This window comes from Mirounga angustirostris, unplaced genomic scaffold, assembly GCF_029215605.1.
Source record: "Mirounga angustirostris isolate CCGP_5_RB_7025 unplaced genomic scaffold, mMirAng1.0.hap1 SCAF_1, whole genome shotgun sequence".
In the NCBI taxonomy this organism is placed as follows: Eukaryota; Metazoa; Chordata; class Mammalia; order Carnivora; family Phocidae; genus Mirounga; species Mirounga angustirostris.
In genome coordinates, this window is record NW_026991709.1 from 86,260,409 (window position 1) to 86,287,231 (window position 26,823).

General features: G+C 37.8%; 1 protein-coding gene across 4 annotated transcripts in view; it reads right to left on the bottom strand.

Moving 5' to 3' along the window:
- Positions 1-26,823, bottom strand: part of KCNMB2 (potassium calcium-activated channel subfamily M regulatory beta subunit 2) — a 237,865-nt gene that overhangs the window by 178,877 nt on the left and 32,165 nt on the right. For 2 of the 4 annotated variants that reach the window (XM_064585162.1, XM_064585154.1), the window contains exon 2: positions 15,803-15,908. The exons of the other annotated variants lie outside the window; for them this stretch is intronic. In XM_064585162.1, coding sequence (XP_064441232.1) covers positions 15,803-15,822 — 20 coding nt within the window. In that variant the 5' untranslated portion in view covers positions 15,823-15,908. The remainder of the gene's footprint in view (positions 1-15,802; positions 15,909-26,823) is intronic. 4 annotated transcript variants of the gene reach the window in all.

Here is a 26,823-nt window from a genome sequence, read left to right on the forward strand (position 1 = left end):
TCTCTGCATTTGTCGATCACTCCCTGCTGGAAATGCTCTCTATTTGGTACATTTCCTGGGCAGTTCTGTTTGCCTCTCTGACCATTTTGGTTTTCTTTTTTGTTTTCCTCTTGCTCATTCCTGAAATCACCATTTTTATTTCTTTTTTTCAGGATTTTGTTCTAGGGCTTCTTTTTTTATCTACCTGCTCTCTCTGGGCCATGCCTACAGCTCCAATCTCTATCTCTGTGCTTATGCTATACCTTCCCAGGACTTTAGCATATATCTCCAGCCTATTTTGCTATTTCTTTTAGCTCTCAAATAATGTACATTTGACTACCTACTTTACAAACCTTTGATACAACATCCATTTGATTATTGCTTTCTACTTACATAACTCAAAAGCAATACTCTCAAGACACAAATGCCATTTTCTGCCCCAAATCAGCTCTTCCTTTTCCCGTGTCTCAGGGAGTAACATGATCCTCTGACTCTATACTCTGAACTCCCTGTTGACCTTGATATACAGTTTGTCACTGAGAACTGTCAATTCTACCGTTTCCATACCTGCTTATCACCACTTGTACCGCTGGTCCAGGCTGCTACTAATTTCTTACTGTCACAGCCGCTTTCTAGGGAGATTTGCTTCCAGCCCCCTCTAATTGCCAACTCCACGATATTTTTTATATTACTAGTTCTCAAAATGTGGTCCCCAGACCAGAGGCATCAGCATCACCTGGGGATTTAGCTGAACTTCAAATTCTCTAGAGCTAAAACATCAGAAACTCTGTGAGTGGGCCCAGCTGTCTGTGCTTTAATTAGCCCTTCTGGTGGCTGTGGTGCTCACTAAAGTGTGAGAACTCTACCAACCTCATTGTCTGATTGACTTCATGATCATCCTACTGAGCTCTTTACCCATCACCATGTCAGCCTCTCTCCTGCCACAGGGCCTTTGTATGTGCTGCTTCCTCTGCCTGAAACTCACGCCTCCTTTTCACCTGGCTGAGTCCTCCTCATGTCTCGGTGTTCCTACTTAGATGCAGCTTCCCCCAGAGCTCCATTAGGGTCTTGCCTTAAGCATCCCATAGCACTCTGTGGCAACATCTATTTTTCCATGGCCCCATTTATCATAATTGTTGATTTTTCCTAGCACATCCTCTAGGAACTCCCTGAGGATTTGGACCATGTTTGTTCTATTCACTGAAGCTCTCCCAGCAACCAGAATTATTCCAGGCACATAGTAGGTGACCCACAAAAAAGATTTTTGGACAAATGATTTTGGTTTGAGCCCGGTATCTCTGTGGCTTCATGCTGCCCTATAGCTATTCCAGATTGGCCACCTTTTCAAACTCCCCGAACCTGCACTTCACCCTGTATTCCGGGCCTCTGCCATATCAGTCAAGGCATCTGAGCTGGTGGTCAGGGCATTATCCTGGATCTATCCTTCTTACATAACCCTCCTCCCAACCATATGAAGACCGTCAGTAAGCCTGTTGAGGAAGAATTATGCAGAACCCTGTTATTAATTATAGAGACATCTAATAATTCAGTCTGGCAGAAACCCTTCAATTCAGCTACTCTCCTCCATTTTTTGCCAAGGCTACTCAAGGTGGGCAGGCAATTACTGACCAGATATTTGCATAATGGCTTTCCTTCTGTTGCCTTTGTTCTTTTCTGGCCCCAACAAATTGAGAGCACCACTATTAGTCCTCCACTTCTTCTGATAGGAACGTTTCCTACTGATGTGTAAAATTTAGGTAACTTGCTTTTTCAAAGCACAGTGCAGAATTTACTATTGGTGCTATCAATTTTGGAATATGAGAGGAGGAAACAAGGCCTCCAGGTGAAATAGAATGAGGACCCTTTATGTTTATTTTCTTTACCTTGTGACCTAAATAGAGGGCCTACTGAGAAGAAGCTAGGAAAATAATGCAGTTTTTTGCTTTTCTATAATCTTTATACCGGCTTTCCTTCTGAGTCAGCTGTGGAAAGACATTCGCTGACCCCAAGTTTATGCGATCCAAAGAGTTTTGTGTTATTTTCATTCAACCCAGGGCTCCCCACAGGGCCACAATCATTATAGAGTAGGGGGGCACCCAGAGACCTTGACACAATCACCTTCTTCACCTCTTATCTCTTCCTGCTCCTGCTTCTCTATTCCTACCATCTCTGCCTTGTGGTCTGCCCACGAACCCCCCCCCCCCAAAGGAGCAGATTCCTCCCCAATTAACTTTTCTAAATTCTTAAGCAGAATTCTGTTTTTTTAGATGAACGAAGCTGCTTTTTATAAGGGTGTGTAGATTTTACTTACTAAAAGTCAATGTATTCCTCAAAAAATTAAAAATAGAATTACCATATGATCCAGCAATCCTACTTCAGAGCATGTATCCCAAAGAACTGAAAGGGTCTTGAAGAGATATTTGCACACCCATGTTGACAGTAGCACTATTGACAGTAGCCAAGAGGTAGAAGCAACCCAAATGTTCATCAATAGGTGAATAGATAAACAAAATATGGAATGTACATACAATGGAATATCATTCATCTTTAAAAAGGCCGCATGCTACAACATGGATAAACCTTGAGGACATTAGGTTAAGTGAAATAAGCTAGTCACAAGAAGAAAAATACTATATGATACTACTTACATGAGGTACCTATAGAAGTCAAATTCATAGAAACAAAGAATGGTGGCTACCAGGAGCTGGGGGTAGAGGATAATGGGGAGTTATTGTTTAATGGAAATAGAGTTTCAGTTGCAAAATGAAAAAGTTCTGAGATTGGTTGCACAACAAAAGAATAGACAACATTACTGGACTGCCCAGTTAAAAATGGTTAAGATAGTAATTTTCATTGTATGTGTATTTTGCCACAATTTTTAAAAAAGTAAATGCACAAGAAAAAGTCAATGTATGAGAATGAATTTGAGAAATGCAGATATTTGAAATCTTGTGTCTTAGGTGGCTATTCCTTCTTAATATTCAACATATGTTCTGTTTTGTTTGTATGATATTAAAAAAAAATCCTGTGGACTGGTGACTCTCCCATATCCCCCTTTAAAACAACTTGCCTTATAATTCCAGGCTATTCACCAATTAATGATCTCAGGAGAATATTGAATTAAATTTGAAACATAAATTGAACCATTGTTGATGTGCTAAAATTTGATTTATGTCACATTGGAATTTTTGTCAATTATTCTTTTAACAGTAATTAAACAAATGTTTTTAAAAACAAATTGAAGGCAAATGTTTTATAACCTTTGCAAAAACTCCATAAACCCTAGAGTTTTGGTGAACCACAGTTTGAACACTATTGCTCCAATAGACCGTTAGTTTTTACCTGGTTTCCACCTCTCTCCAATTCTCCACACATCTGCTAGACTTATCTTTCTAACACAGAAATGACCTTGACATTTATCTGCTTAAACATTCTTGGTGTAACTTCATCCCTGTAGTGTGGTGCTCAGCCCCAGCTGTACCTGGATAGCATTGAAAATTGCCACTTCAGGACCTTCCCCAAGCCAAATAAATTGAATCTCTTAGGATGGATCAGAGTATATTTCAGAAGCTCCTCAAGTGTAATGTGCAACCAGAATTTAGAAGAACTGGCTTAGAAGAAAGTATATATACTCCTTAACACGCCTCACAAGACCCTGATAATCTGATCTTTCCCCAATTATGCTTAACGTCAACATAGGCCTGCACACCTTGGATCACATGAGGTTCCTGGGCATGTGCACACTCGAATTCCTTCTTCCTGCTTGGGCTGCTCCCTCTGACTCTAGCCTTTTCCATTCTATCCCCTGACAGATTGGCATTCCACCTTGAAAACAGTTCAAGTATCACCAATTTCATGTTGGTTCCTCCCTTCCATTACCCTTCCCTCCCTCCCTCCCTCAACTGATCAATGAACAAGCTCTACTGCAACTATAGCTTTTTCTTTTAATCTCTCCCTCACTAACTGTCTGGCTTATTGTTGATGTTTATCACTGGGATAAGTTTCCTTATCAGAATGAATGAATGAATGAATGAACAAATGAATAAATAGAATATCTAACAGATTCCCAGAAAGTATGATCACTGTACCTTTATGTACCAATTAAAATTCTGTAGTGCTTTACAGAATTTTATTATCTATAATTTGCATCTCAGAAAAGTGATGCTGTTTAGTTATCACTTGACTGGACTCAAACCCAGGGTCCTCTATAAATCCCAAGCTCATCCTACCAAGCTCTTTCCTACCGAACTATTCCCTGGGTTCAAATGGAGAGAGTATAGCTAAAAGGTCGGGTAATATGAGCTCATGACTGTGTACTCTGTAGAGATTTTGAGCTGGTGTTAGACTCTAATGAGAAACTTAAGGTCTGTATACCTCATCTGTTGTCCTGTACTTTTCTAGATTCCTTGTCATCAAACTAACCTCCTCCAAAATTTTAAGAATCTGATTTCTTATTAAGGCTTCATGATTTGCTTTCTATGCCATTTCTTCTCTTCCCAGAATTTAATATTTGAAATATTGCAGAGCCAACACAAAAGAGAATTGCAGCCAAGGAGATTATAAATGGGGTCAGTTTTTTACTAGTGTAGCTTGGTCAGAGATGGAAAGATGAAAATGAGTGCCAAAATGCCTTGTCCATAACCATGTAAAACAGTACCCATGGCAGTCTGGAAAATGAAGGGTGAATGACCCATTATTCAAATACATTAATGTGAAATTACTGACATGGTGGTACTCCAGCACCTCCAAGATTTCTGCTTCAGGAGTCTTAATGCAATTCATGGTGAATGCTGTGTTTGTTGTATCACTATGTTAGTAATGGAAATGACATGTGACTTTGTCCCCACTTCCATGCTTTGCATGCCAATTTTATCACAATCAAAATTTTCCCCTTGATTATTCTGTGGGCCTGGCTGTGCAAATTCAGTGTTGTGTGCATTTCATGAGGAATGAAGCTGGGGAGAGGCAAGTGGCTTTTAGATGCTAGAATACTTATAAGTGAGCTTTACTTTCTGCAGTACTGTGTCCTTATGGGTCATTTTCTCTGTCATAATGATGATATTGGAAACAAACTTTAAACTAGACATTAATGGAATGGTTATTGAGCTTCACATTGTGTATCTTTGTACCTATTAACATCACAATCAACATAACATTCCAAAGTGCCCTGCAATCATAATTGATTCAGCAAGGCAATGATTTCCAACTGGCTGAGGAGCCTCCTTTATGATGTGATAAAAATCCATTATGGGCAAGAGGCATAAGAATGTCAGCTTGTGACCTAAACTCCTCCCCATGATGCCTGTTTAGGGCAGGTAGCTCGAGACTGTGTGACTAACCCTGTTCCTTTATGAGTGTTAAGTGTCCACAGGATGTCTGGCACTGTGTAGAGAAGAACAGCAGGCACACCTGTGAAACCTGAGCCTCAGGATGGAAACCCCACTGACCCTCTTCTCTTCTCTCCAGCCATAAGCCACATTGAAACCTTGATTTGAAGCAAACAATGGAGTAGATGTGTTAACTGGAAGAAGTTCTCTTATAAATTGCATCCTTTGATTTTGGTACAGATTTATAGGAGCTGTTTGGGAAACAGATTTGGAGCCCGATACAAAATTGGATCTTTTGTCTTTTAGACACATGGAAGTTCTTTTCAATCTGGCTGTTGTTCAGTAGTTATAACACTGTTTTGACAATCTCCAGGGTGGTGGTCGTCAGTGGGGCAGGGGGTGGGCAAAGGGATAGAGGATGGGAGAGGACCATGAAATATTCTGAGGGATCATTTAATGGAGAAACAAGAAGCAGTTAACCTCATCCAGAGCGGGGGGAAAGAACAGACAATAATTTAACTTGTGTTGATGTTGTCCCATGGGGAGTGGGACAAGGTCATGAGGAGGGGAGGTGGTAGTGCAGAATTAAGGAAAGAGTTTGGACTTTGGATTAATATAGACTTGGGTTCATATCTCAATTCTTCCAGTTACTAGCAGCTACGTGACCATAAGAATTGGGTCATGTCATTCTGAGTTTGTTTCCTCATTTGTAAAATAGAAAATGTCTTTCTGGTTAGAATTATTATATAGTTTAGATAACATGGGGAAAGGCCAAGTGTGTAGCAAGTATAAAAATCAATGGTCTTTGTTCTTATTCTGCATTGTTGTTGTTGAGGAGAGGTTATTAAAATAGATCATCTGCATCTGGATACAGGGGAGTTTGTGAGTAGGACTCAGAAACTTAGTTCATAAAGGGAAGGTGTCCAAGATGGGAGGCTAATGATGGAGAGATGTCAAATCTGAGTGGGGAGCAAATATATGCCTTGACATCTGAAGGTACAAATCCAAGCACAGAGGTGGCAGGGTTTGACAAAAGGGTGAGGTGGTTGAGTGGAAGGTGAGTCCAGACATATTCTCAGGCACATTTTTCTCTTCCATGGTGCTGCTTTGGAAGGCCCAGGTTTCCATACCTGAGGATGTTTCTAGAGATTTAACCCAGATCCAAAACATACATAGTGCTGCTGACCTGCTGGTTGGTAGCCAGTAAGGACCATTTATTTTTTTCAGTCTTCACTATGAAATGGAAAAGGACTCATGCTTCTCATCCTGTGAAAGTTTTATTGTTCTGCAGCTAAAGCCGGGGCAGACTTCAGGCTCCTCAGGGAGGTGACAAATAGAAGTGGCACGTGCATTTGTTGTAACTGCAAACTGATAAAGATTGTAAACTGTAAACCATCATGTGATGATATGAGAAGTTTTTAATGTGCCCAAAGACCTCTTTTGGCTGTGATATCCATCTAAAACTCAACAGCCTCATCATATTGATATATTGATTTTTGTTTCTTTTTGCAAATATATGACCACTGAGGTGTAGAATTAGAAGACTCAGTAATTCCATGTTTAAGCTGATAATTGTATTCACCATATCTATAATGAATAGTCTAATAAATAACTTCATTAGTTGTATGTTCTTGGAAATGAGAGTTGCCAACAAGTTTTCCGTAAGAGAATAAAGTGAAGAATGAAATTTCTTTTAAACGATACTGTTATGAGACTTTTGTATTATTTACTTTACTCTGCAAATTGGTATCTCAATCAGCATAATTAATTCAATTATTCATTTATCTCACTTTTTAAAGTGTTTTTATGTTAACATTCCTCTTTTATATTTATATTCACTTATAAATAATGCCTACAGTTGACAACTTACAAATGAATTTCTCTAGATATAATCTCTCCCTTAAAGTCTAAATCCAACCTTCTACAGTACATCCCCACTTTAGTGTCCAATAACCATCTCAAATTCAACATCCCTAAGACTGAACTTCTAATTTGCTACCATCCCCTGTAAATGTGTTTCTTCTGCTATATCTCAATAAATGGCTACTCCATTTTTCCAATTGCTCTGACCTCCTACTTGGAGGTCATCCTTGATTTCGTCTTTCTGTCATACCCTACATGAATTCATCAGCAAATCCTATTGACTCTAGTTTCAAAATATATTCAGGCTCTGGCTACTTTCCACCATCTCCACTGTTTCCAAACTAATTTCTTGCTCAGACAGTTTCTTCCTAATTAATCTCTCTGCTTCTATTCTTCTCACACTTCCTTGCACCCACAGACCATTCTCACCACAGCAGCCAGAGTGAGCTCTATGTTAGGTACAAAACACATCATGCCACTCCTTTGCTATGATCCTTTCAATTATATTCCATCTAACTCGAGTATAAGGTCCTATATGATCTGCCCTATTTTCTGCCTCCTACATATCTCCTAATATTCTTCTCCCTGATCACTTTGCTCTTGCCTCAGTGGCCTCTCTGCTATGGATCAAACATCACACATATTGGGTACATAAAGAGGGAGGGAGGAAGCATCCCAGAAGAAGAGAACAGCATCCTCAAGGTCTTGGTCCTCAAAGAACTTAGCATGATTGGAATTTCAGTGCCTCTGGGGGGGTGAGTCTATACAAAGATATGGGCTTAGAGCCAGGGAACGAGTGGTCTGGTATGTGATGTCCAAGAGTATGGAAGATGATCAACAGTATTTCAGGAAGTAAAACTTGACAAACTACAGACATTAAATAGCCAAAGGTCAAAAAAAGTAAGCCTTGTCCAAAAACCAATAGAATAAAAGTTTGTCATCAGCTGGTTTTCAGAGTAGATCTCAATGGGGAAAAAAAATCAGATCAACGACTCAAAAAACTACTTAGAAATCAGTTTAGGAACCTTAACTTAATTCAACAGAAAAGCAGACTCATAAAGGACCAAGTCATGTTTTTTTGAAACCGTGTTCTCTGGCTAGACTCTATAGTATATTTAATTGTGGATTTCAAGACAAAGCTCATTCAGTTGCCCCTCTAGGAGGAACTGAGTCAGGTGATATATAACTTCTTCCTGGTTTGCTTATTTTATTGGACACTTTTTTCATTTCTGTTTCTTGTTCCCAGATGTATCATTTTCCATTTCACACATCATAAATATGTACATAAATATTTTAAAAGTTTCTGTTTCTTCCAGGTTGAATATATGCCATTTAATAGATACTAGTTCTAACTGAAGAGTACCTAAGGTGATAAACTGCTCTGGCCTTTAAGCTTAAATAGCATCAGGAATAGCATGTTTGAGTTGGCAGGGAACTTAAGAGATCATCTACAACATCCCCACCCCAGAGACCCCACTGTCCCTACTTCCTTTAAAAAGAAAAAAATCCAGTAGCAAGGAGACTTGCCAAACCTCATAACTGTGGAGGCCAATGATTCGGAACCACAAATGATGTTTTCTGAGGCCCCATTACAGTAAAGCGGTCACACACACAAAATAAAAGGAACTGGTGTGCATAGAAGCCCTGGAAAACATGCTAACAACACAGGCCCTTCTTATAAGATTCTGATTCAGTAGAAATTTTCACTTTTCTAAAAGGAAATTTTCACTTTTCCCCGCCATGATGCGAATGCAGATGGCCTGTGTACTACGGTTTGAAAGTGGCTTAAAGGAAACAAAATAGGCAGGCACAAACAATGAGTTTACCAAAACATAGAGACCTTCTAGGATTCTAGTATTACCCAGATGCTAGACTGATCAATACTACACTAAAAAAATTCTTCGCTACTAACATCTTCTGTTTACGGAAAATACATATAGGCCTTCACAGCACTCTTTGTGGCTGATGCCAACATAACATGATAATTGCAAATCCAGCTGTCCCTTTCCAGCAATTTGAGTATCAAGCTCTTGATGCATTTCACATATGTGTCATTCCTTAAGAGTGTGAGATAAACATTAAATAATGTTAGTGTCTTCAATGAACCTGTGTCTTAGGAAACTAGATATGATCCCTTCTTTGGGGGAGGCAGAAGCTGATCAGTAATACCTTTGTGTTCCACTTAGGACTCTTGGTTTCCCAGAGTCTGAAATAATGTGGTCAAACTATGCCTTTGAAAATGCTGTGTGAAGACTAAGTGAAAGATCACACATTATGTAGCTTGAACATGATCTGCAGGTACCCGTATGATTAAGATAATTCAGACCTTCCATAAATATTGCCAGTAAAAGCAATAAGCCCTCCCCACCGCCAAAAAAAAAAAAAAAAAAAGCTTGTGGAAAACAGTGTATACTACAGATGTGAGGAGGATGTACTCTTTTGGCTTCACATGAAATATACAAGCTTGAACTGGGTTATTATATATATATATATATATAAAAAGATTGCATAGAACTGAAGCAGACTTTAGGAATCATCCAATCCAGTGATTTTTACAAAAAAAAAAATTGTAACTGCAGACTTTTTTTTTTTTTTAAATGAAGTTTTATATAGAACCCCCAAATATAAAAAGATAAAGGCAGAGATGCTCTGAATGAAGCCAGGGTGCAGGGAGAGGCTGGTCTGATCTTCTCAAGCTGCTGACTGTTGGACTGGATATCCTACATCAGAGCCCCAGGGCTTCAACAGAAGAGCACTGTTTGAGTCCATGCCTTCTTTTTTTAGAGCAGTAACTGACCATAGAAGTTAGGGATTTGCCCATAGCAGGAAGGGGTGGAGCAAGATTTTAACAACTCATCCCGACAGTCTCTTTGTACTCGGAAGAAGGGCTGGCTAAGTGCTGCTAAATTCCCTGGGTTTCTTCTGGGAAATTGGTCTACAGCAAGGAAGACAGGAGCGCTACCTCCCCACCAGGAAGGTCTAAGGCTGAGAAGCCACAAGCTCCTCGTTTATGCATACCTTGAAGCTCCCTCGGTAGAGTTTACGGTTCTACAACAAGAATGCGCTCTGGAAAAGGAAAAAGCAGTGAAAACCCGGTGATCTTTGCAATTCGAAGACAAGGGGTATGAAACATCACAGTCAGCCCTTCCTTTAGGCAGACTTGTATATATGTTGACACCTCAAACGAATTTTTATTATTTTAGCATTGCATCTTGATTGTATGTGGGAAGTCTGAGATTTTCCTCTGGCAGTTCTCAGGTGTGTGGGACTGACAGAGAAGAGGGGAATCACTTTAAATAGAGACCCCTTAGAAGGGGATTTGAGAGACATCAGCCTCCTCTCCATTCTAGAACATACCATGATTTATAAGTTTCCTCTGCAAAATCCTGAAGCCATTTGCTTTCAGTCACTAATCTTACGTTTTTTTAGTGGTTTGTGCAACATCATTCAACACAGTGAAATGAAGTTACTAGACTTGCCTTTTTTCCCCTTCAAATAGAGACCAGGAAATCTCCCTGTTTGGGGGAAGAAGAGTGTAGTGTACTAGTTCTGTTCCAAAACTATAAGTGCGGTATGATTTAACTCTACAGTGGACCTTTGAACAACATGGGTTTGAACTGCGTGGGTCCAATTCTACAAAGATTTTTTTTTTCAACAAATACAGTACACTACTGTAAATGCATTTTCTCTTATGATTTTCTTAACAGTTTCTTTTCTTTAGCTTTATCGTAAGAATACAGTTTAGATACATATGACATGCAAAATATGTGTTAATTGCTTATGTTATTGGTAAGGCTTCTGATCAACAGTAGTAGGCTATTAGTATATGTGGATGTTCAACTGCATGAGGACAGGGGGTTTGTTTAGAGGTCAACTTTATTTTAAAAAGTGATTAAAGTATTAGATGAAAGGAGGATGGTTGAGGGCATGAGCATTGGAATCAGACTCTGAGTACTGTTTTAACCAATTATAAGCTGTGTGACTCTGGCAAATAACTACTCTGTGCCTTAATTTCAACTACAGAGAGAAGATAATAATAGTACTTATTTTATAGTGTTGTTATTTTATAAACTACAATCCTATAGTTTATAGGATTAAACAAGGTAATGTACAAAGCTCTTGGTGAAGTGTCTGCCACATAGAAAGTTTTCAATTAAGTGGTCAGCTATTATTAGTTCTGAGTGGTGGGACAATGGGTGATGTTCTCCCTTAATTGTCCAAAAATAATTTAATGCAATTACGTTATGGTATGACAGAAACTGAAGTTACAAACATAAAACAAAAAGCACCCATTTTTGAAAAATTGAAAAATTTGAAAGCTCCTCCCTTTCCCAAATTCAGTGTCAACCAAACCGATGTTTAATTTTTAAATGTAATAGTGTTTATGAAGGGGAGAAAAAAGGAATAAGGTGAATGGACAGGTAAAATTGTCCCACCCACTCTTCTTGAAAATATCCCTTCTCCCTTCTTTCCTCTCAACTGCCCGTTTGTGTCTCTGTCTTTTTGGCACCAAACAAGGGAGGGGAAGTGGGAATAAGAGGAAGAATGAGAAAGGTGATATGCAATTTTTCTGGTTAAATGTTCCCAAGGTTTAAATCTAAGGGGATGGCATTTTAATCTCAGGCCAACCCTCCTCTCTGTCACACTTGTGGGCTGTTTTGAGTGTATGGATATGGAAGCGGATCTGACTTGATCTCATCTTTTGATAAGTTTAGATAAAAAGATCATTAAAAAGTTTCTAGCTCATAATGAACAATTTAAAATGTTAGGACTTTCTTCAGGCCTCTTGCTTTAGAGAATGGCAGAAGGGAGTTCAGTGACCAGGCTTTCACTTTGCCCTGCCATTTCGGTCAATTAACCAGGAGGCATCTATGGAATGGCTACTCTGGGCCGTGGTCATAAAACTGATCTGAATGGGTCTCTGCCTTTCCAGAGGGCCTCACACAGTCCTTTTTCAGATGGGAGTGGATCCTGATTGGGCTCGCTGAATGAAGGCCGTGGTCTGAGTCCCCACCTGTGATGTGGAGGCTGTTTCTGCCTGGGGATTATGGATGGGGATTGTCTGTGGGCTCCTTAAGCGGCTCCAGTCGAATCAGCACAATCTCAGGGTTTGAATGTGGGCTCAGGCAGAGCCACGTGTGCTGACAAAACCAAATGCTTTTTAGTGCTTTTATCAGAAATCTGGGGTCTAGGGGTGCCCGGGTGGCTCAGATGGTTAAGCATCTGCCTTCGGCTCAGGTCATGATCCCAGGGTCTTGGGATTGAGCCTCGCATCAGGCTCCTGGCTCAGTGGGGAGCCTGCTTCTCCTTCTCCCTCTGCCTCTCTCCCTGCTCATGCTCTCTCTCTCTCTCTGTATCTCTGTGTCTCAAATGAATAAATAAAATCTTAAAAAAAAAAAGAAAAGAAACCTGGGGTCTAGAAACCTGCTGTTGACCTGACTGGCAGGCTTGGAAGGTGAGAGCTGAGTGGTTGAAATGTTGGAGTAAAAACCTATTATATTTATTTGTTATGAGCTTGTATTTTAAATCATTTTCTTTTTAGATAAACTTGCTTTTATTTTTATAAAGGGCCTTTTTTAAAGGCTGTAGAAGATGGTTTGAAAACAAAACAACCTAATAAGTATTTAGTGTTTGATTTGAGCCTGAGGGGAATCACTTTATGCAGAGACCTATCGGGCCACTTAGTTGTATGACCCGAACGGTTATCAGCTGTTGAGTACTTTCTAGGAGCCGGGCCCTCCGCTGCCTGTTTTATAGCCATTAGCTCAAAAATTACTCATGGTAGTCCATTGCAGGACCCTCCTGTTTTCTCCACGAGGAGCCCAAGGCTGAGAGTGGTGTAGTAATGCCTACGACAGCCATGATGTTGGGGGGGAAGCTCAGCCTCCGTGTCTTCAAATGTGAAATGAAAATCGTAATAGCTACCTTCGAGGGTGCTTGTCATGGAAGAAATTAAGATACACACACACACACATTAAAATATAAATTATATGTAAACTGTATTATATATAAATTAAAATATTAAAAATTATATGTATACACACATACATATGTGTGTCTGGTACATAATAAACATTTAATAAATATCATTATTTTAACAGAGGTCTCCTTTCTACAAAGACCAGTTTGCTTCTGTAGAGGATATGTCGTGAGAAGTGAACAAAGAAGCTTTCATTTGGTTTGTTAACACATTCCTAGGGGACAGTTTAGGTACCTTCTATCATCTCCTTGCTCAAAGTTTCCTGAAAATCCTTTCTCTCTCCTATCAGTGAAATGAATTATTCACTCACAGGAAACTTCTACTTTTCCTTCAGGTGATAGTGGCAGGGATTTGAACCTCTCATTCAACTCCAAGTTAGAATGAGCCCCTCTTCTATCTGGGTGCCTTTTTTTCCTGCTAGGCTCTGACCGACTGAAAGGCAGGGCCTGATTTTGGTGAAGATTATATTCCTTGGCTTCTTCAGGTGTTCTGTTACTTGCCATGGCCTAGTGGCAGAGTCACCTGGACCCTCAGACAGAAAGATCACTGGAAAGTGGAGTGAACCCACAGAATTCTGTTTGTTGAGGAAGAAAGATCCTCGGATTCCAGGGTTTCTTTCTTCCATCCTGGATTTTCCAGCACTGCCCCGGCCTTAGCTCAGACTGGGATAATCCATCTCTATTGGAAAATTTATTAGGAGTTATTTATTAAAGATGGTTAAATGAATGGGGTGCCTGGGTGGCTCAGATGGTTAAGCTTCTGCCTTCAGCTCAGGTCATGATCTCCAGGTCCTGGGACTGAGCCCCATGTGGGGCTCCCAGCTCAGTGGGGAGTCTTTCTCCCTCTGCCTCTCCCCCTGCTTGTGCTCTCTCTCTTTCTCTCTCTCAAATGAATACATAAAATCTTTAAAACAAAAATCTTTAAGTGAAGATTTTCCCTCATAGAAAAATGTACAAAAACTGAAGAAGTTAACACCCATATGGTATTAGTAGAGGAATAGATAAATAGACCAACGGAGCAGAATAGGGTGCAAATCATGCCCTCCAACCCATCTACTATGCTTATGTGATAAATGTGGCATTGTAAATCAGGAAAGGAAGAGGAGACTGTTAGGCCCATTTGGAGAAAAATAAAAAACAATATTCCTCTGATATCATCCAAAACAAATTCCAGGTTGATTAATATTCTAAACACAAAAAACTCTATTATCCTAGAAAAAGTATAAAGGAATATTGTTTTAATCTTGACATCAAACCTGGAAACCATAAGGGAAAAGATTGGTATATTTCCTGTAAAAAAATAAAAACCATGACATAAAATATATGTAAATGTAGAAAAAATATTAAAAAACATGTTAGTAGTGGTTACTTTTTGTGTAAGTAATGCAAAGGGCATGTGGTCATATATTACTTGGGCTACTAGAGAAACATTGAAAAGAAACATGTTTAGTGAGAATGTATTTGTATTTAGCTATTGATGTATCTGAAAAAATGATAGGGTTTTTAATCACTACACAATTTTATCACACAATTGTATCAATCCTATTTCTTTTATTAGGAGAGATTATTTTTTCATCTTTTTTTTTTTTCCACATGCTTCTAGAAAAACTCCCACCCCTTACCCCTTTCTCATCTTCTGAGAAAGATTGTAATAGAAGAGACTGCCTTCAAAAACTGACTTCTAAAGACCCAGGATTTATTTTAAGCTGAAATAAAATGTTGACTAAAATAGTCCTTCCTCAGACTCCCTGTTTAACCTGTTACCACAATTCCTGCTTTCCGCCCCCCCCCCCCACTGTCCACTGGAATATCACAAAATTCCTTTTTAACTGGGATCTCCACTGGTGTTTGCAGCTGGAAATTATTTCTATCTCTTAGGGCAGGCGAAAGTCAGGGTTGGAGGGAACCTTAAAATTCATCTAGTCATAATCCTCCACCCCAAACTTGGTTACCCTCCCAGTATCCCCTCTTGGTCCCTGAAGCTTCCCCAGTCTGAAGAGGCAGAGGAGATGGAGCAGAGAAACTGGGGGAAGGGAAGCTGTGGCAATCTTTACACCCTAAAATCATACCAAGTTTTATATATCACTCTACGATTTAGAGAAAAAAAATCAATTAAAGATCATTTTATAAAAGGCTTTACTTTCTGGATAGAACTTCTGTTCCACCATATGTACTAAGCAATAAACTTACATGGCGGTGTTGGAGCATTTATGAGAATGAATCATTCCTAAATTCTCAGCTTACATTATCATATAAATGATCACTTTTGTTTTCTTTCCCAATAGTGCTATAATCTCTAATAAAGCAGTTTATACATGTTTTAAGCGAGACCATAGTGCCCCAGAAAACTAGCATCATACTGCTCTAATAATAAAGATGCAAAATTATTCAGGCAGCTTCCATCGGATGCCCGTCTCTGGATCAAGTCCCAGTGAGTCTACCCTATGTCTGTAAGGAAAACAAGTCCAACTGAAACCCGAATACAGAACTGTATGAAGTGTCCCTGGCTTGGCATATTTACAGACCCAGATCAGACTGCTGATGATAGAATCTGCTCCCGGTCTCAGACACTCTCCTCTTCCCAACCCTAAAAACTCCTCCTGTAAGAATTTGGTTCTCTAGAAGAGAAAATAAGTGGAAAATAATGGTCCTACCTTTGATGCATGGTGGCCATGATATGGACAATTAAAAAGAAGTTCTCTAGTCTAGTGAAAAGGTTGGCTAATGTAATAGTTTGAACTTAAGTGATGCAGATTGGCTCTGTGGAAAAAAAAAAAAAAAGAAATGACCCTGAGGGGGGGAAACAGACCTTCCTAAATTTGATCATATATCATGTGGGACAAAAGAGCCATTGAAATTAGTGTTTGTACAACTGTATTATGATGATGCTGTTTTCAGCAAGTTGTGCCCAAATCTTGAAACCACAAGCACTTTCAGAGTTGATAATTGCCTGAAGAGATAATCTACTTTCTGTTCACTGAAATTTAAGTGAAGGAAAGCGTATACTGTCTAGAGAGTTTTAATTGGCCTGAAAGCCTTAATCAGATGATGAATTTTCCTCTGTGGGCCCCTTTCTTAGTCTGTCAAGAAGAGACTTGCTGCTAAATACGAAAATGTTGGCAGACAAACATTCCTTAATAGAAGTAAGAACATGGTAGATAGGTGCACACAAATACCATATACAAATAATGGCTCTGTCTCAGATGGTTTCTGCTTGTTTTTTGAGGAGGATGGGGGAAGGGGAGGATTGCAGTCTTTTGACAGGGGGAAAGAGCAGGTGTAATAATCAACTTGCCTTTCTGTCAAGAGAGTGCATTTGAGTGGGTCCCCTTTACCTGATATTAACCTGGTAGAAATCTGACCATTTGGTCCAAAATCAGGAATTAGGGATTTTATTTATTTATTTTTTTAAGTACAGACTTTGGCTCTTGGAGGGTGGGGGAGAGAGAGATGTTCGTGAGATTGAGCAGGCTTTCTCCTGTAACATCAGAACAACCATTGCCTGGGGCAAAGTACCCTGCAATGTCTCCCATTAAGCCTCACCAATTTATCTTGGCCTATAAATGTAAAAATCCTCTAATACTCCAACCTTGGACCAATTTCTCATTCTTGCTCAGGGATTTTTATGGTGGACAGTGGGCTACTCTGGAGCCACTAAACTTATCTGTTGGTTGGGATGTGAATACCATGAGCCACCCCTTCCCTCACCTTCTAGAAGTGGAGATGCTAACGCCACCAGCCAGGACAACCTCTTGGCTAGCTGCCTTTTGTCTTCCATACGTCTCCTTTGTGAGTCCCCTTGCAGAAGCTGGACATCACAAAACATCACAAAGATAACATTGTTTTTGGTAAAATAAGTGATTTGAACCCAGGTTTTCCTGGCTGCTGATGGCAGATGGTTTCGCCTGGAGCTTCACAGACCTCAGGTTTCTACTCTCCTCCTGCTATTGTATTATGTTTCAGGCATGAGAACAGATAATTATAATACTGGGGAGTGCAGTGAACAGCCAGCTATGGGAACAAAAAGATAGGAGCCACTACTCTGCCCAGTTTCTTCCAACCTGTTTCAGTGTTTCAGAGTTTTCTGAGTGCTTTTATGTGCATCATTTCATTTGGTCCTCAAAATAGCTGTGAAGGAAGTGGAGTAGACATTATTACCAGTCTTACAAATGAGAGTTCCGTGCCTCAGAAAAGTTAGGTAACTTTCCAGGATCACACAGTTAGAAAATTTTTAACCTCGAGAAGGGAATTTATATTCTGCTTCCAAATTCTAGCCTCTTGAGATCATCATGGTGAGAAAGCCAATCAAAGGCAAATCATTATTGTTTTAACACTTTGTGACTCAGTCATATTGGAAAATAATAGTTCAGATTTCTGAACTGAATATTTATGGTCACAAAACATTGTCTCCACTGAATTAAATAATGTGTTTGATAAATTCTCAGCCAAAAAGAGACTGAAACTAAGCATTATTGAGTTTCCTCTTTATATAACTTAATTCTAGTTTAGATGAGAAAATGAGGTTTAGCCAATGAGTAGTATAAAATTAGCCAAAGAAGAAAATGTAATTGCTCATGTTACTTTGTGAAATGCAAATAGCAGATGGATCATATTTAAACAGACAAGTATCCTGTAAGTATTTTATAGCAATTTTTATAATAACTTCTACATTTCTGAAACATGCATTTTGATATGTATTAATATGTCTAAGGTAGCCATTTTATCCACCAAGTAAATAATGTGCACTCTAAGACTGTTCATGTTAAGTTCTAAACCATGTATTATACTGAACTCAGAGTACATTATTTTTCCTCCTATAATCAATTGGACACTTAGAAAATTATGCCACCCTGAAAGAGGACTAAGTTCACTAAGTTCTTAATTTGTGCCCCAAATTTTACATACACCATCTCTCTTAATCATAAATTTTATCATTGAGGAGCTGAGCTTCAGAAAAGTTAAATAATTTGCTTATAGTCACTCAACTATTTATGGTAAAAATATTTAATGCAGGTCTTTTTTCTGCACTATGCTGTTTCCCAAGAGAAATTATTGTTTAATTCTCATAAATGTACATACAAACCAAATCATATAAAAAGTCCTAATTCTGGAATGTCTAAAGAATGGATGTAGAAAAAAGATCATTCTGCAGAAGAAAGCTCAATGTAAACTAATTGGTGAAGGGGAATTAGTGATGGATGTAGGAAAAGGTCAGTCAAAAAAAGTGACCTACTGAACAATTTCCACCAGTATTTGTAAAATTAGACAAGCCGTGACTGGTAATTACATGATCCTGCCTACGATAAAAAAACAAAGAAACAAAATATTTTAGTCATGCTACTTACCTGTTTTTATATGAATTTAGGATGATGTAGAAAGATGGCAGGATCTGAGAATGTAACCTTTAAACTGAGGAAAACTTCTGACAAAAATTATATTTTTGTGAGATATAGGTGTGGAAATTATAGTGCATTTAAGCTAAATAAATGGTAAAGTGAAAGGATTTTGATTTTAAATAATGTTCCTAACAGGGATGGCATGAATATATGCACATAAAGTGTTTTTCCTAGTGAAATTTAGGCTGGGGAATGTTCTCTCTATTGAACACCATGTGTACATATTGTAAGCATTTTTGGATTACTCACAATTTCCAAAAAGTGGGATTGATTGATGCCTACCTGGCTTGGGATTCAATGTCCTTTCTTCCTCTCTATTTGATAATAGTAAGATCATGATCCCTTATATGTAAAATTGCCTTTACATCCTTCATTTTGTATTGGCTTTTCCCTATCAATAATCTTATGGAGTAGGAATCCTACCTGATTTATCATAATTTCTAGTAAGAAATCTATCACTGAATGGTCATTTTATTATCTTGGATTTGTGCTTCTACATACTTATAAGTTGATTCTTCACAGCTCATAATAGCTAGTATATATAATTTAAACTTGATAAGTTAATTTTGAGCTTGGTTGGGAGGGGGACTGGTATAATAACTTAGCAATCTTGGTATATTTTTCTTATGGTATGCGATATAACTCACTATTGACCACACTAGTGACTCAACTCCTCCTCTCACAGGGCACCCCTTCCTTCTGTAACCACCCAGCCAGTTAGCATCTCTTCCCCTCCTCACTCCTGGTCAATCTTATTATACATCCTAATACTTCTACAGCATTTATCACCAATTGAATTGGTCTTGCTTGTTTATTTTCTTACTTTTACTATTATCACTCCAACTAGAAGGAAAGCATCATGAGGACAAAAACTTTAACACAAATCTTGTTTACATTGTATCATCTAGTACATAAAACAACAGGAGAGTGAATGAATGAAGGTGTGAATGAAAGAAGACAACTAAATGATCAACTTTGAACCAGAGTCCTTTCCCCCTGATCAAAGCTGACTGGACAATGAATGGTTGGCACCTGAGTCAAGGCGGGGGAGGGGTGGCAATCCTTAAGCTGCACAGGGATATCTGATATGGCCTGGTTTGGAAAAGATAAATATATAGAGAGCAGCCCTAAGGTAGAGTCCAAGGTGGGTAAAGACAAGTGGAATCTGATGGAGAAATGCTCACAAAGCAGAGCAAGAAAAGATAGGCAGGGGAGAAAGCAAGCTCACATGTTTCTGTAGCAAAAGGAAGAGAATCCCTGTGAAGAACTAAGTTAAAGTGGTGGAGACAAGGAGTGAAAAGGCACAAGCTCTGCTGATCGGGTCCTCAGTGCTACCTTGATTTCCAAATAAGCTTCAGCTTCCAGCTCTTCCTCCACAAGGACCTGCTTTGTCTGGCATCTCCTCGTCTGTAGTATAATGTACTTCCTTGGTTTCTGTACCCTTAGCAGACCTCTGTTTTTACATCTAAAAGTGCCTAATCCAAATATCCTCCTTGATGTCTAATTTAGAGTGCAACATGTTCCATTCTGCTCTTAGAAAAAACATCTAACGATGTAACAGGATTTTACAGTTTATGGAGTGCTTTAATGTATATTTTGCCATTTTGCCTGACAGCAACTCTTCTCTGTGAAGTGGTTCTTGATTTCCTCTAGGTGGGAAATTTCTCTCTTCTGTACTTTGTTATCACTTTAATCTCTTTTAGCATGTATCACAGGCTTTATTTGTGTAAATGCTTTATCTTTGCTACTAAATACTAAGCATCTAGAAGGCAGAGACTATGTCCTGTTTATTTCATCCCTCACAGTGTTTAGTATCATGCCTTCTATAATGTTGTTGCTAAATAAAATCTTTGTTCAAATACTGAACTGGTTTTAAGACCGAATATAATTTGATTCCATGAACTCTGATTGCACTTATCTATCTTAATGAATTAGACCTTAAATTATACATTTTGGGGTTATTTAAAATATTTATTTCCTCAAATATATTTGTATATAAATATAAAAAATATTTATATTTGTGATTATATTTGTATTATAATCCACAGAGTCCACAACAGTTTCTGGACAATGTTCCACAAAAATTGCTGTATGGATTTGTAAATAAAGGATCAAAAAGAACATTTACAATAGGCATCCAACTATAAAATTAGTAACTTAGTTCCAGATCTATTTCTTTTAGTTAATCTAAGCCTTTGTTTAGATTTTTATTCTTTAAGATTATAATTTTTCATAGTATGTCTCCATGAGGTTCTTCAGATTTGGGGATTGCTTTTCCTACTATGCAAGTCGCATTTGAGGATCGAATCTCAAGTGAATAAGGTTATTATCCATGGGATCCACATTTGCCTCAAAAATGCTAGAATTTCCTTTTGTTTCATTTTGCTATTCTGTCTTTAAATATTCAGAACTGAAGAGGGGAGAATAAAAGCAGACCAACAACAGAAATGCACAAGATTACAATTTTTGCTCAAGGACAGTTGTGATAGCCCTAGAATTTTGCATAAGATAAATAAATCTCCCTTTCTGTTCTCACTGGGTATAAGGCTCTAGGCAACTATATTATTATATGCTGAGGTCATATGTTTGAGATCCTTGGTACTTTTACATGAATATTAGTTAGAATAGGACATAGGAAAGATCAGACAAGATAACATTTGGTGTTTGGATGATTCTGCCCTTTAAAAAAAATCAGTGAATTTCTGTTTCCTTAGCTACTCTGTTAACTGGGATATTTACACATTCATTGATCATTCAATACACATTTATTGAGCACCTACTGTATCTTGCTAGGTACCATGCCAGGAACAGAGGCAATAAGATAAAACATGGGAGGAGACACACAAACAACTGACTACAGAATCCTGTGGTAGGTACCAAGGTAGAACCTGACAATTTACTGCAATTGAGATATGCCCAACAAAAGAGGATCATCAACCCTGCTTTGTAAGGGATTAGAAAGATTGCTCAAGGAGTTTTATGGACTGATGCTTGAACTAAGTTGAAGAAAAAATGGAGTTTTCAGATAGAAAAGTCATATAAGGACCTTTCAGAAAGAAGGGAGATTATGGGCAAAGACACAGTAATGTAAAATGGGCTCTACTGGGTAACTGCACAGTTGTTCGGTTTAGCTGAAAAGAGAAAGTAGAGTGTTGGGGAAGGATTTTGGAGAGGAAAGGAAAAGTAGATAATGGACGGCTTGTAACATCATCCTAAGGAATTTATCCTTTATTGTGGGGGTAGTAGGGAGCCATAGTAGGGAGAGATTAAGAATATAATAGCAATGCTGGAGTTTAACTGTGTGAAATATAATTTGGGGGAAGTAAGTTTGGGATAGTGAAATGATTTCTCAAGTTGATACATACATATTGTTAGAGCATTTGAAAGCAGCAATTGAAAGAAGTGAAATAATATCTTGCTATCAACTGCTATTCCTATTCTTCACATGAATAGCAATTTTAAAGTTCAGAAATTATTGGCTAAAGCAAATTTAAGCGCATGGTTAAATACCATTCCAGAAAACACATTATACCTAGCTGTCTACCTGCCTATTTTATTCTTTACTTCAAAGGAAAATATAGATACATTGCAGAATACATGAACACAAGTGAAAAGAGAGGCGAGTGGATTATTATCCACCTTCATGGAAGAGCTGTTTCCAATACATGTGTCCAAAGGAACATGAGGAGTAGTGGTGTAGAATAGAGCTTGAGTCAGAGGAACTGTTTTTTTTTTTTAATTATTAAAAAAATTTTTTTTAAAATATATTTTTTTAAAGATTTCATTTATTTGACAGAGAGAGACACAGCGAAAGAGGGAACACAAGCAGGGGGAGTGGGAGAGAGAAAGCAGGCCTCCCGAGGAGCGGGGAGCCCGGCACGGGGCTCGATCCCAGGACGTTGGGACCACGACCTGAGCCGAAGGCAGATGCTCAACGACTGAGCCACCCAGGCGCCCCAGGAACTGTGTTTGAGACCCAGTTCTAACATGTTAGTCATATGACTTTGAAAAGTTAATTGATTTCTCGGATCTTCAATTTGCTCATTCTTAAAATGGGGTAACAAATTCGTGCCTTAACTATTTTGTATGGTTACTGTGAGAATCTGTTGAGACAATGTTGTAAGTACAAAAGTGCCTAATTTATATGTATTTTCCAAACAAGGAATCCTGAGAAATGCCAATAGCAAGAGATCATAAGTCATTATTAGAGAAACTTTCTTCAAAATGCTTACACATATCCACTCTAGAAACTATCTCCAGGCTCACCCCTCTCTGTTCTGTTTTCCATTCTGTAATGCAAATGTAAGAATTTATTTTTATGAACTGATGGTGCCTGAATTGGAAATTTTACCATTATGAATGTTACACGATGATTATTTCTCCAAGCAAATAGTACATTTTCCAGGACTAGCCTCATGGAATATATACTAAAGAAATGTGGTTGGGTCAGTGCACATGGTTTATTTTTAATTAAAAATTTTAAGGAATAATAGTTTAGTACAGAGGAAAGAGAATTTTGAGTGGAATCATTTCACTTGTTCATTTAACTGGCTTAATTAGGCTATGAAATTATATCCATAGGGAAAATATAGATTCACATATTCACATAGTTCACCTCACTTACAAATATTCAATTACCAAATATTTATTTAACATATTATTAGAGGTTGTTTGGGAAGATAGATTAGCAATATTAGAATTGGAACTTCAAAGCACTTCCAGTGGAACTTCAAAGCATCTGCAACTCTGGTAAACTCAAAAGCTTGGCTATTTTTTATGCTCTTTATCCACAAAGTAATTACTATGGCAGGATAATATAGACCTGATTAGAGTCCAATGAAAGAGCACTGTTGAGCTCTGTCAGTTAACTGTTCAGGGTTGTAAGAACTGGCTGGCTGTCCTGTTTGAGGGAACTGGAATGAGTATCCATAGACCCCACTATGGTGAAAAAAAAAAAAAACTGTCCACAGAGAAAGGATCACAAAATATTTTCTTTTTCCTCTTCATCTTAGAATCTGAAAACTCCAGCTTACTGTACCAAGATTGCTCAGGTTCCTGGCCAGTAGAGGGCTATTTTTTTTTTTTTTAAGCCAAGATGCTGTCCAATGTACTGAATTTAGTATAGGTTGAGAATAACTTACAAAGATAACTGAAATAATGGAACTTATGTTTTGAGGCCATTTTTTTTCAGTAGTTAGGTGAACTTGAATGGAGAGAACTGTTGGGTTGAGTGTTTTAAGTGGCTCTTTCTCTTCCTGTCATTATAATTAGAATGTAAGCTCAGTGAGTCCTTTCATGCACATTTACACAGATTTTTCCTTCTGCACTTATTTCTCATCCATGCTGCAAATTGATGATAAAATTGTGTTAGATCTATATCATCTAATTGTAGGCAATGCTGACATATTTCACTGCATAGCATACTTTTTTCAATTCTTATACAATACTACTAAATGCCTATCATAAGAAAAGATGACTTGTTTTATTGCAAAACCATAATTTATATCCCATCTAATCCTCAATACATAAATTATTAGGTGTCATCTACATTTTAGATTGTTATATATGAAAACAATGAATCGTGGATCACTACATCAAAAACTAATGATGTATGGTGATTAACGTAACATAATAAAATTAAATTAAATTAAAAAATAAATAAAAGAGAAGCTATAGAAAAATGAGAAGTAAAACTATAATCTAGACATATATATGTGGGACAACTAAAAAGTAGAAAGAATGAAACTATAATGAATTAGAGATTTTATTCAAAGGGCATATAGGGCCTCAGTATTTATAAAATATATGGTTAATTTATTGAAGTAACCAAGGCAGATGTGGTGTTATGGAAACAGTACAAAATGTTTAAATGAGAAGATGGCTGGCTTTCTCTCTTGGGAAAACACTTCAAGTCTGAATTGCAGTTTCCTAATCTGCAAAGTGATAATATAATATTTACTACATAACTTTGTTGAATTGTTACACTCTATGAGGTGATATAAGTAAAACTTTTGTGTAAATTGTAATGCAAGATAACTTACATTTTTGATCAAAGCTCCTTTTCTTCTTGGTAGAGTCCATGGATTCTATTACTCATTTCCTTCTTTTTTTGTTAAAAAAAATAACACTGATGCATTTTATATTTCTTTTGATGGTCATTTCTTTATGAGGAGGTTTTGCTGTATTAGTTGGTGTTTTCTGCTCTTCTTTCCACTTTTTGCTCCTGAATCAAGTATTCAGGCTTTTTCCCCCTCCACAATAGCTAGTGACAATTAGAAATTGAGGGATAAAGCCTTTGTAATTCTGAGTTATTAACAAAAGAAACTTTTATTTTAGCAAGAGCAAAAAGACATCATTACTATTGGTCACTGTCCAGAGAGAGCTTGGAAATATTTTAATTATAGTGAACTCCTATTGCAGCAGTGTTCATTTTAATGAGACTTGACTTTCTAGTCTTATCTTTACTGAAATATTTTCACATTTTCTCCACTCACTTTTTCCTTTTTCAGACCAAATACAAATGTACTTTTAGGAGCATTTTTTTTGGTGATTAAAAAATAATGATTAAAACATGGTCTTCCTTTAGAGGGTTATAATTTTTCTTCCTAACATAATTATAAATACATGAAAACCAGAAAGCCTTGAGAGAGAAGCTTAGATATGTAATTTTAGAAAAATTGGTGAGAGACTTAACTTTCAAGATAGTGAAATTTCAAGATAGTGATGACTTGTAAAGGGCTGAAAGTATATTGAGTGGCCACAAACCACTTCACTCTGAGTATTAAGGGAAACATCATTTACAGGAGAAAGAGCCAATGCAAGCCAGCCTAGATGTGATAACTAACACAAAGGAGAACAGATGTGGCTACTTTTCAGGTATCTTGTTCAATGCCAGGAACAGGGAAACAGTATTACAGTGGGTACTATTACCTGGAAATATAACTTGTATAACATGATATTTTATCTTCAGCCTCTTTTTGATGTGAATGAGGAAAAATGGCATGCAATAAAAAGATATAAGTTGAAGGAAGCATAGATGCAGAAGCCATTGTCAGAAGCAGTCCTGCATCATCTCCTAAAATCACTGAATTTTAAGATAGAAGTTCTGATGTTTTTAACTCTATGAGAAGGTCAAAGACAAGTCCATGGCTCTAAATATTTACAATTGTATAATTCTTGATTATTTGCAGTTTAAATGTATAAAAATATACAATTGTATAATTCTTTACAATATAAGATTTTTTTGGTAAGTTATCCCTTTAAATTAGTGAGTGCTCACAATGTCTAATGAACCACATCCTGAGAAAAACACATCCTTTACCCTGAGAGAGCTTAAGTCCTGGTGAGGTCTGGGGCATGTAAACCACTGAGTATAATATTACAGAAGCTCAAGGAAGGAACCAAGAAAGGATATTAAAGTAATTTATTGTAGGGAACTCTAGTTGGCATCTACCATTTTGTCTTTCCTACATCTTTCTTTTGGAAATTGTCCCTTTTTCTCATCATATGTTTCTGGTAGGGCTATCAATCACAGAGCACTGCTCCCCACCCCACTCCAGATGTGGTCACATGAACCAAGGTGGCAAATCAGAATGCTGTGATCCGTGCAGGGCCAGTCAAATCTAAGCAGGGTCATGTGGAGTCCCTTTCTGGGTAATTACTTGGATGTTTGAAAGCCTTTCTGTGTTTCTGAGGGCAAAGTCTATGTAAGTCAGAAGTTGCTGGTGGCTATCTATTCTTAACACATGGAGAGAAATTTCTGGAAGATGCAGCCAACCCAAAAGACAAGAAGCCAAGAAACGAAGAGAGGACATTTTTGAGCAGCAGATCTAGCTATGACAAAAGTAGTCAACTTCTGACATTTTTACTTATATGAGCCAATACATTTTATATTTGTTTGGTTGTGTTTGAGCTGTATTTTTGTCATTTATATCCAGAATTCTGAATAATAGGCTCAGTTCTTTTGAACCAAGTCCTAATTTTATCTGTCTACCATCTTAAAGATTTCTCTGTACATTCCAGTTAGGATAGATATATTTACTAATTCAATAGGGATTTCTTGAGTGTCTTTCAAGTGCTAGAGAGGCACTGGTTATTCCATACTTCTCTCCCTTTCTTTTTACCATTCCTCATAAGAGCTGTGGAATACTATGGCTATTAAACCGATTGAATGTGTCCAAGGTCATAGCATGAATGTCATCAGAAGGTTTTGTACTCTTTCAAAGAGGAATTCTTTCCTCTGCCATTGTAGATGCTCAATATATCACTGGCATTTATAA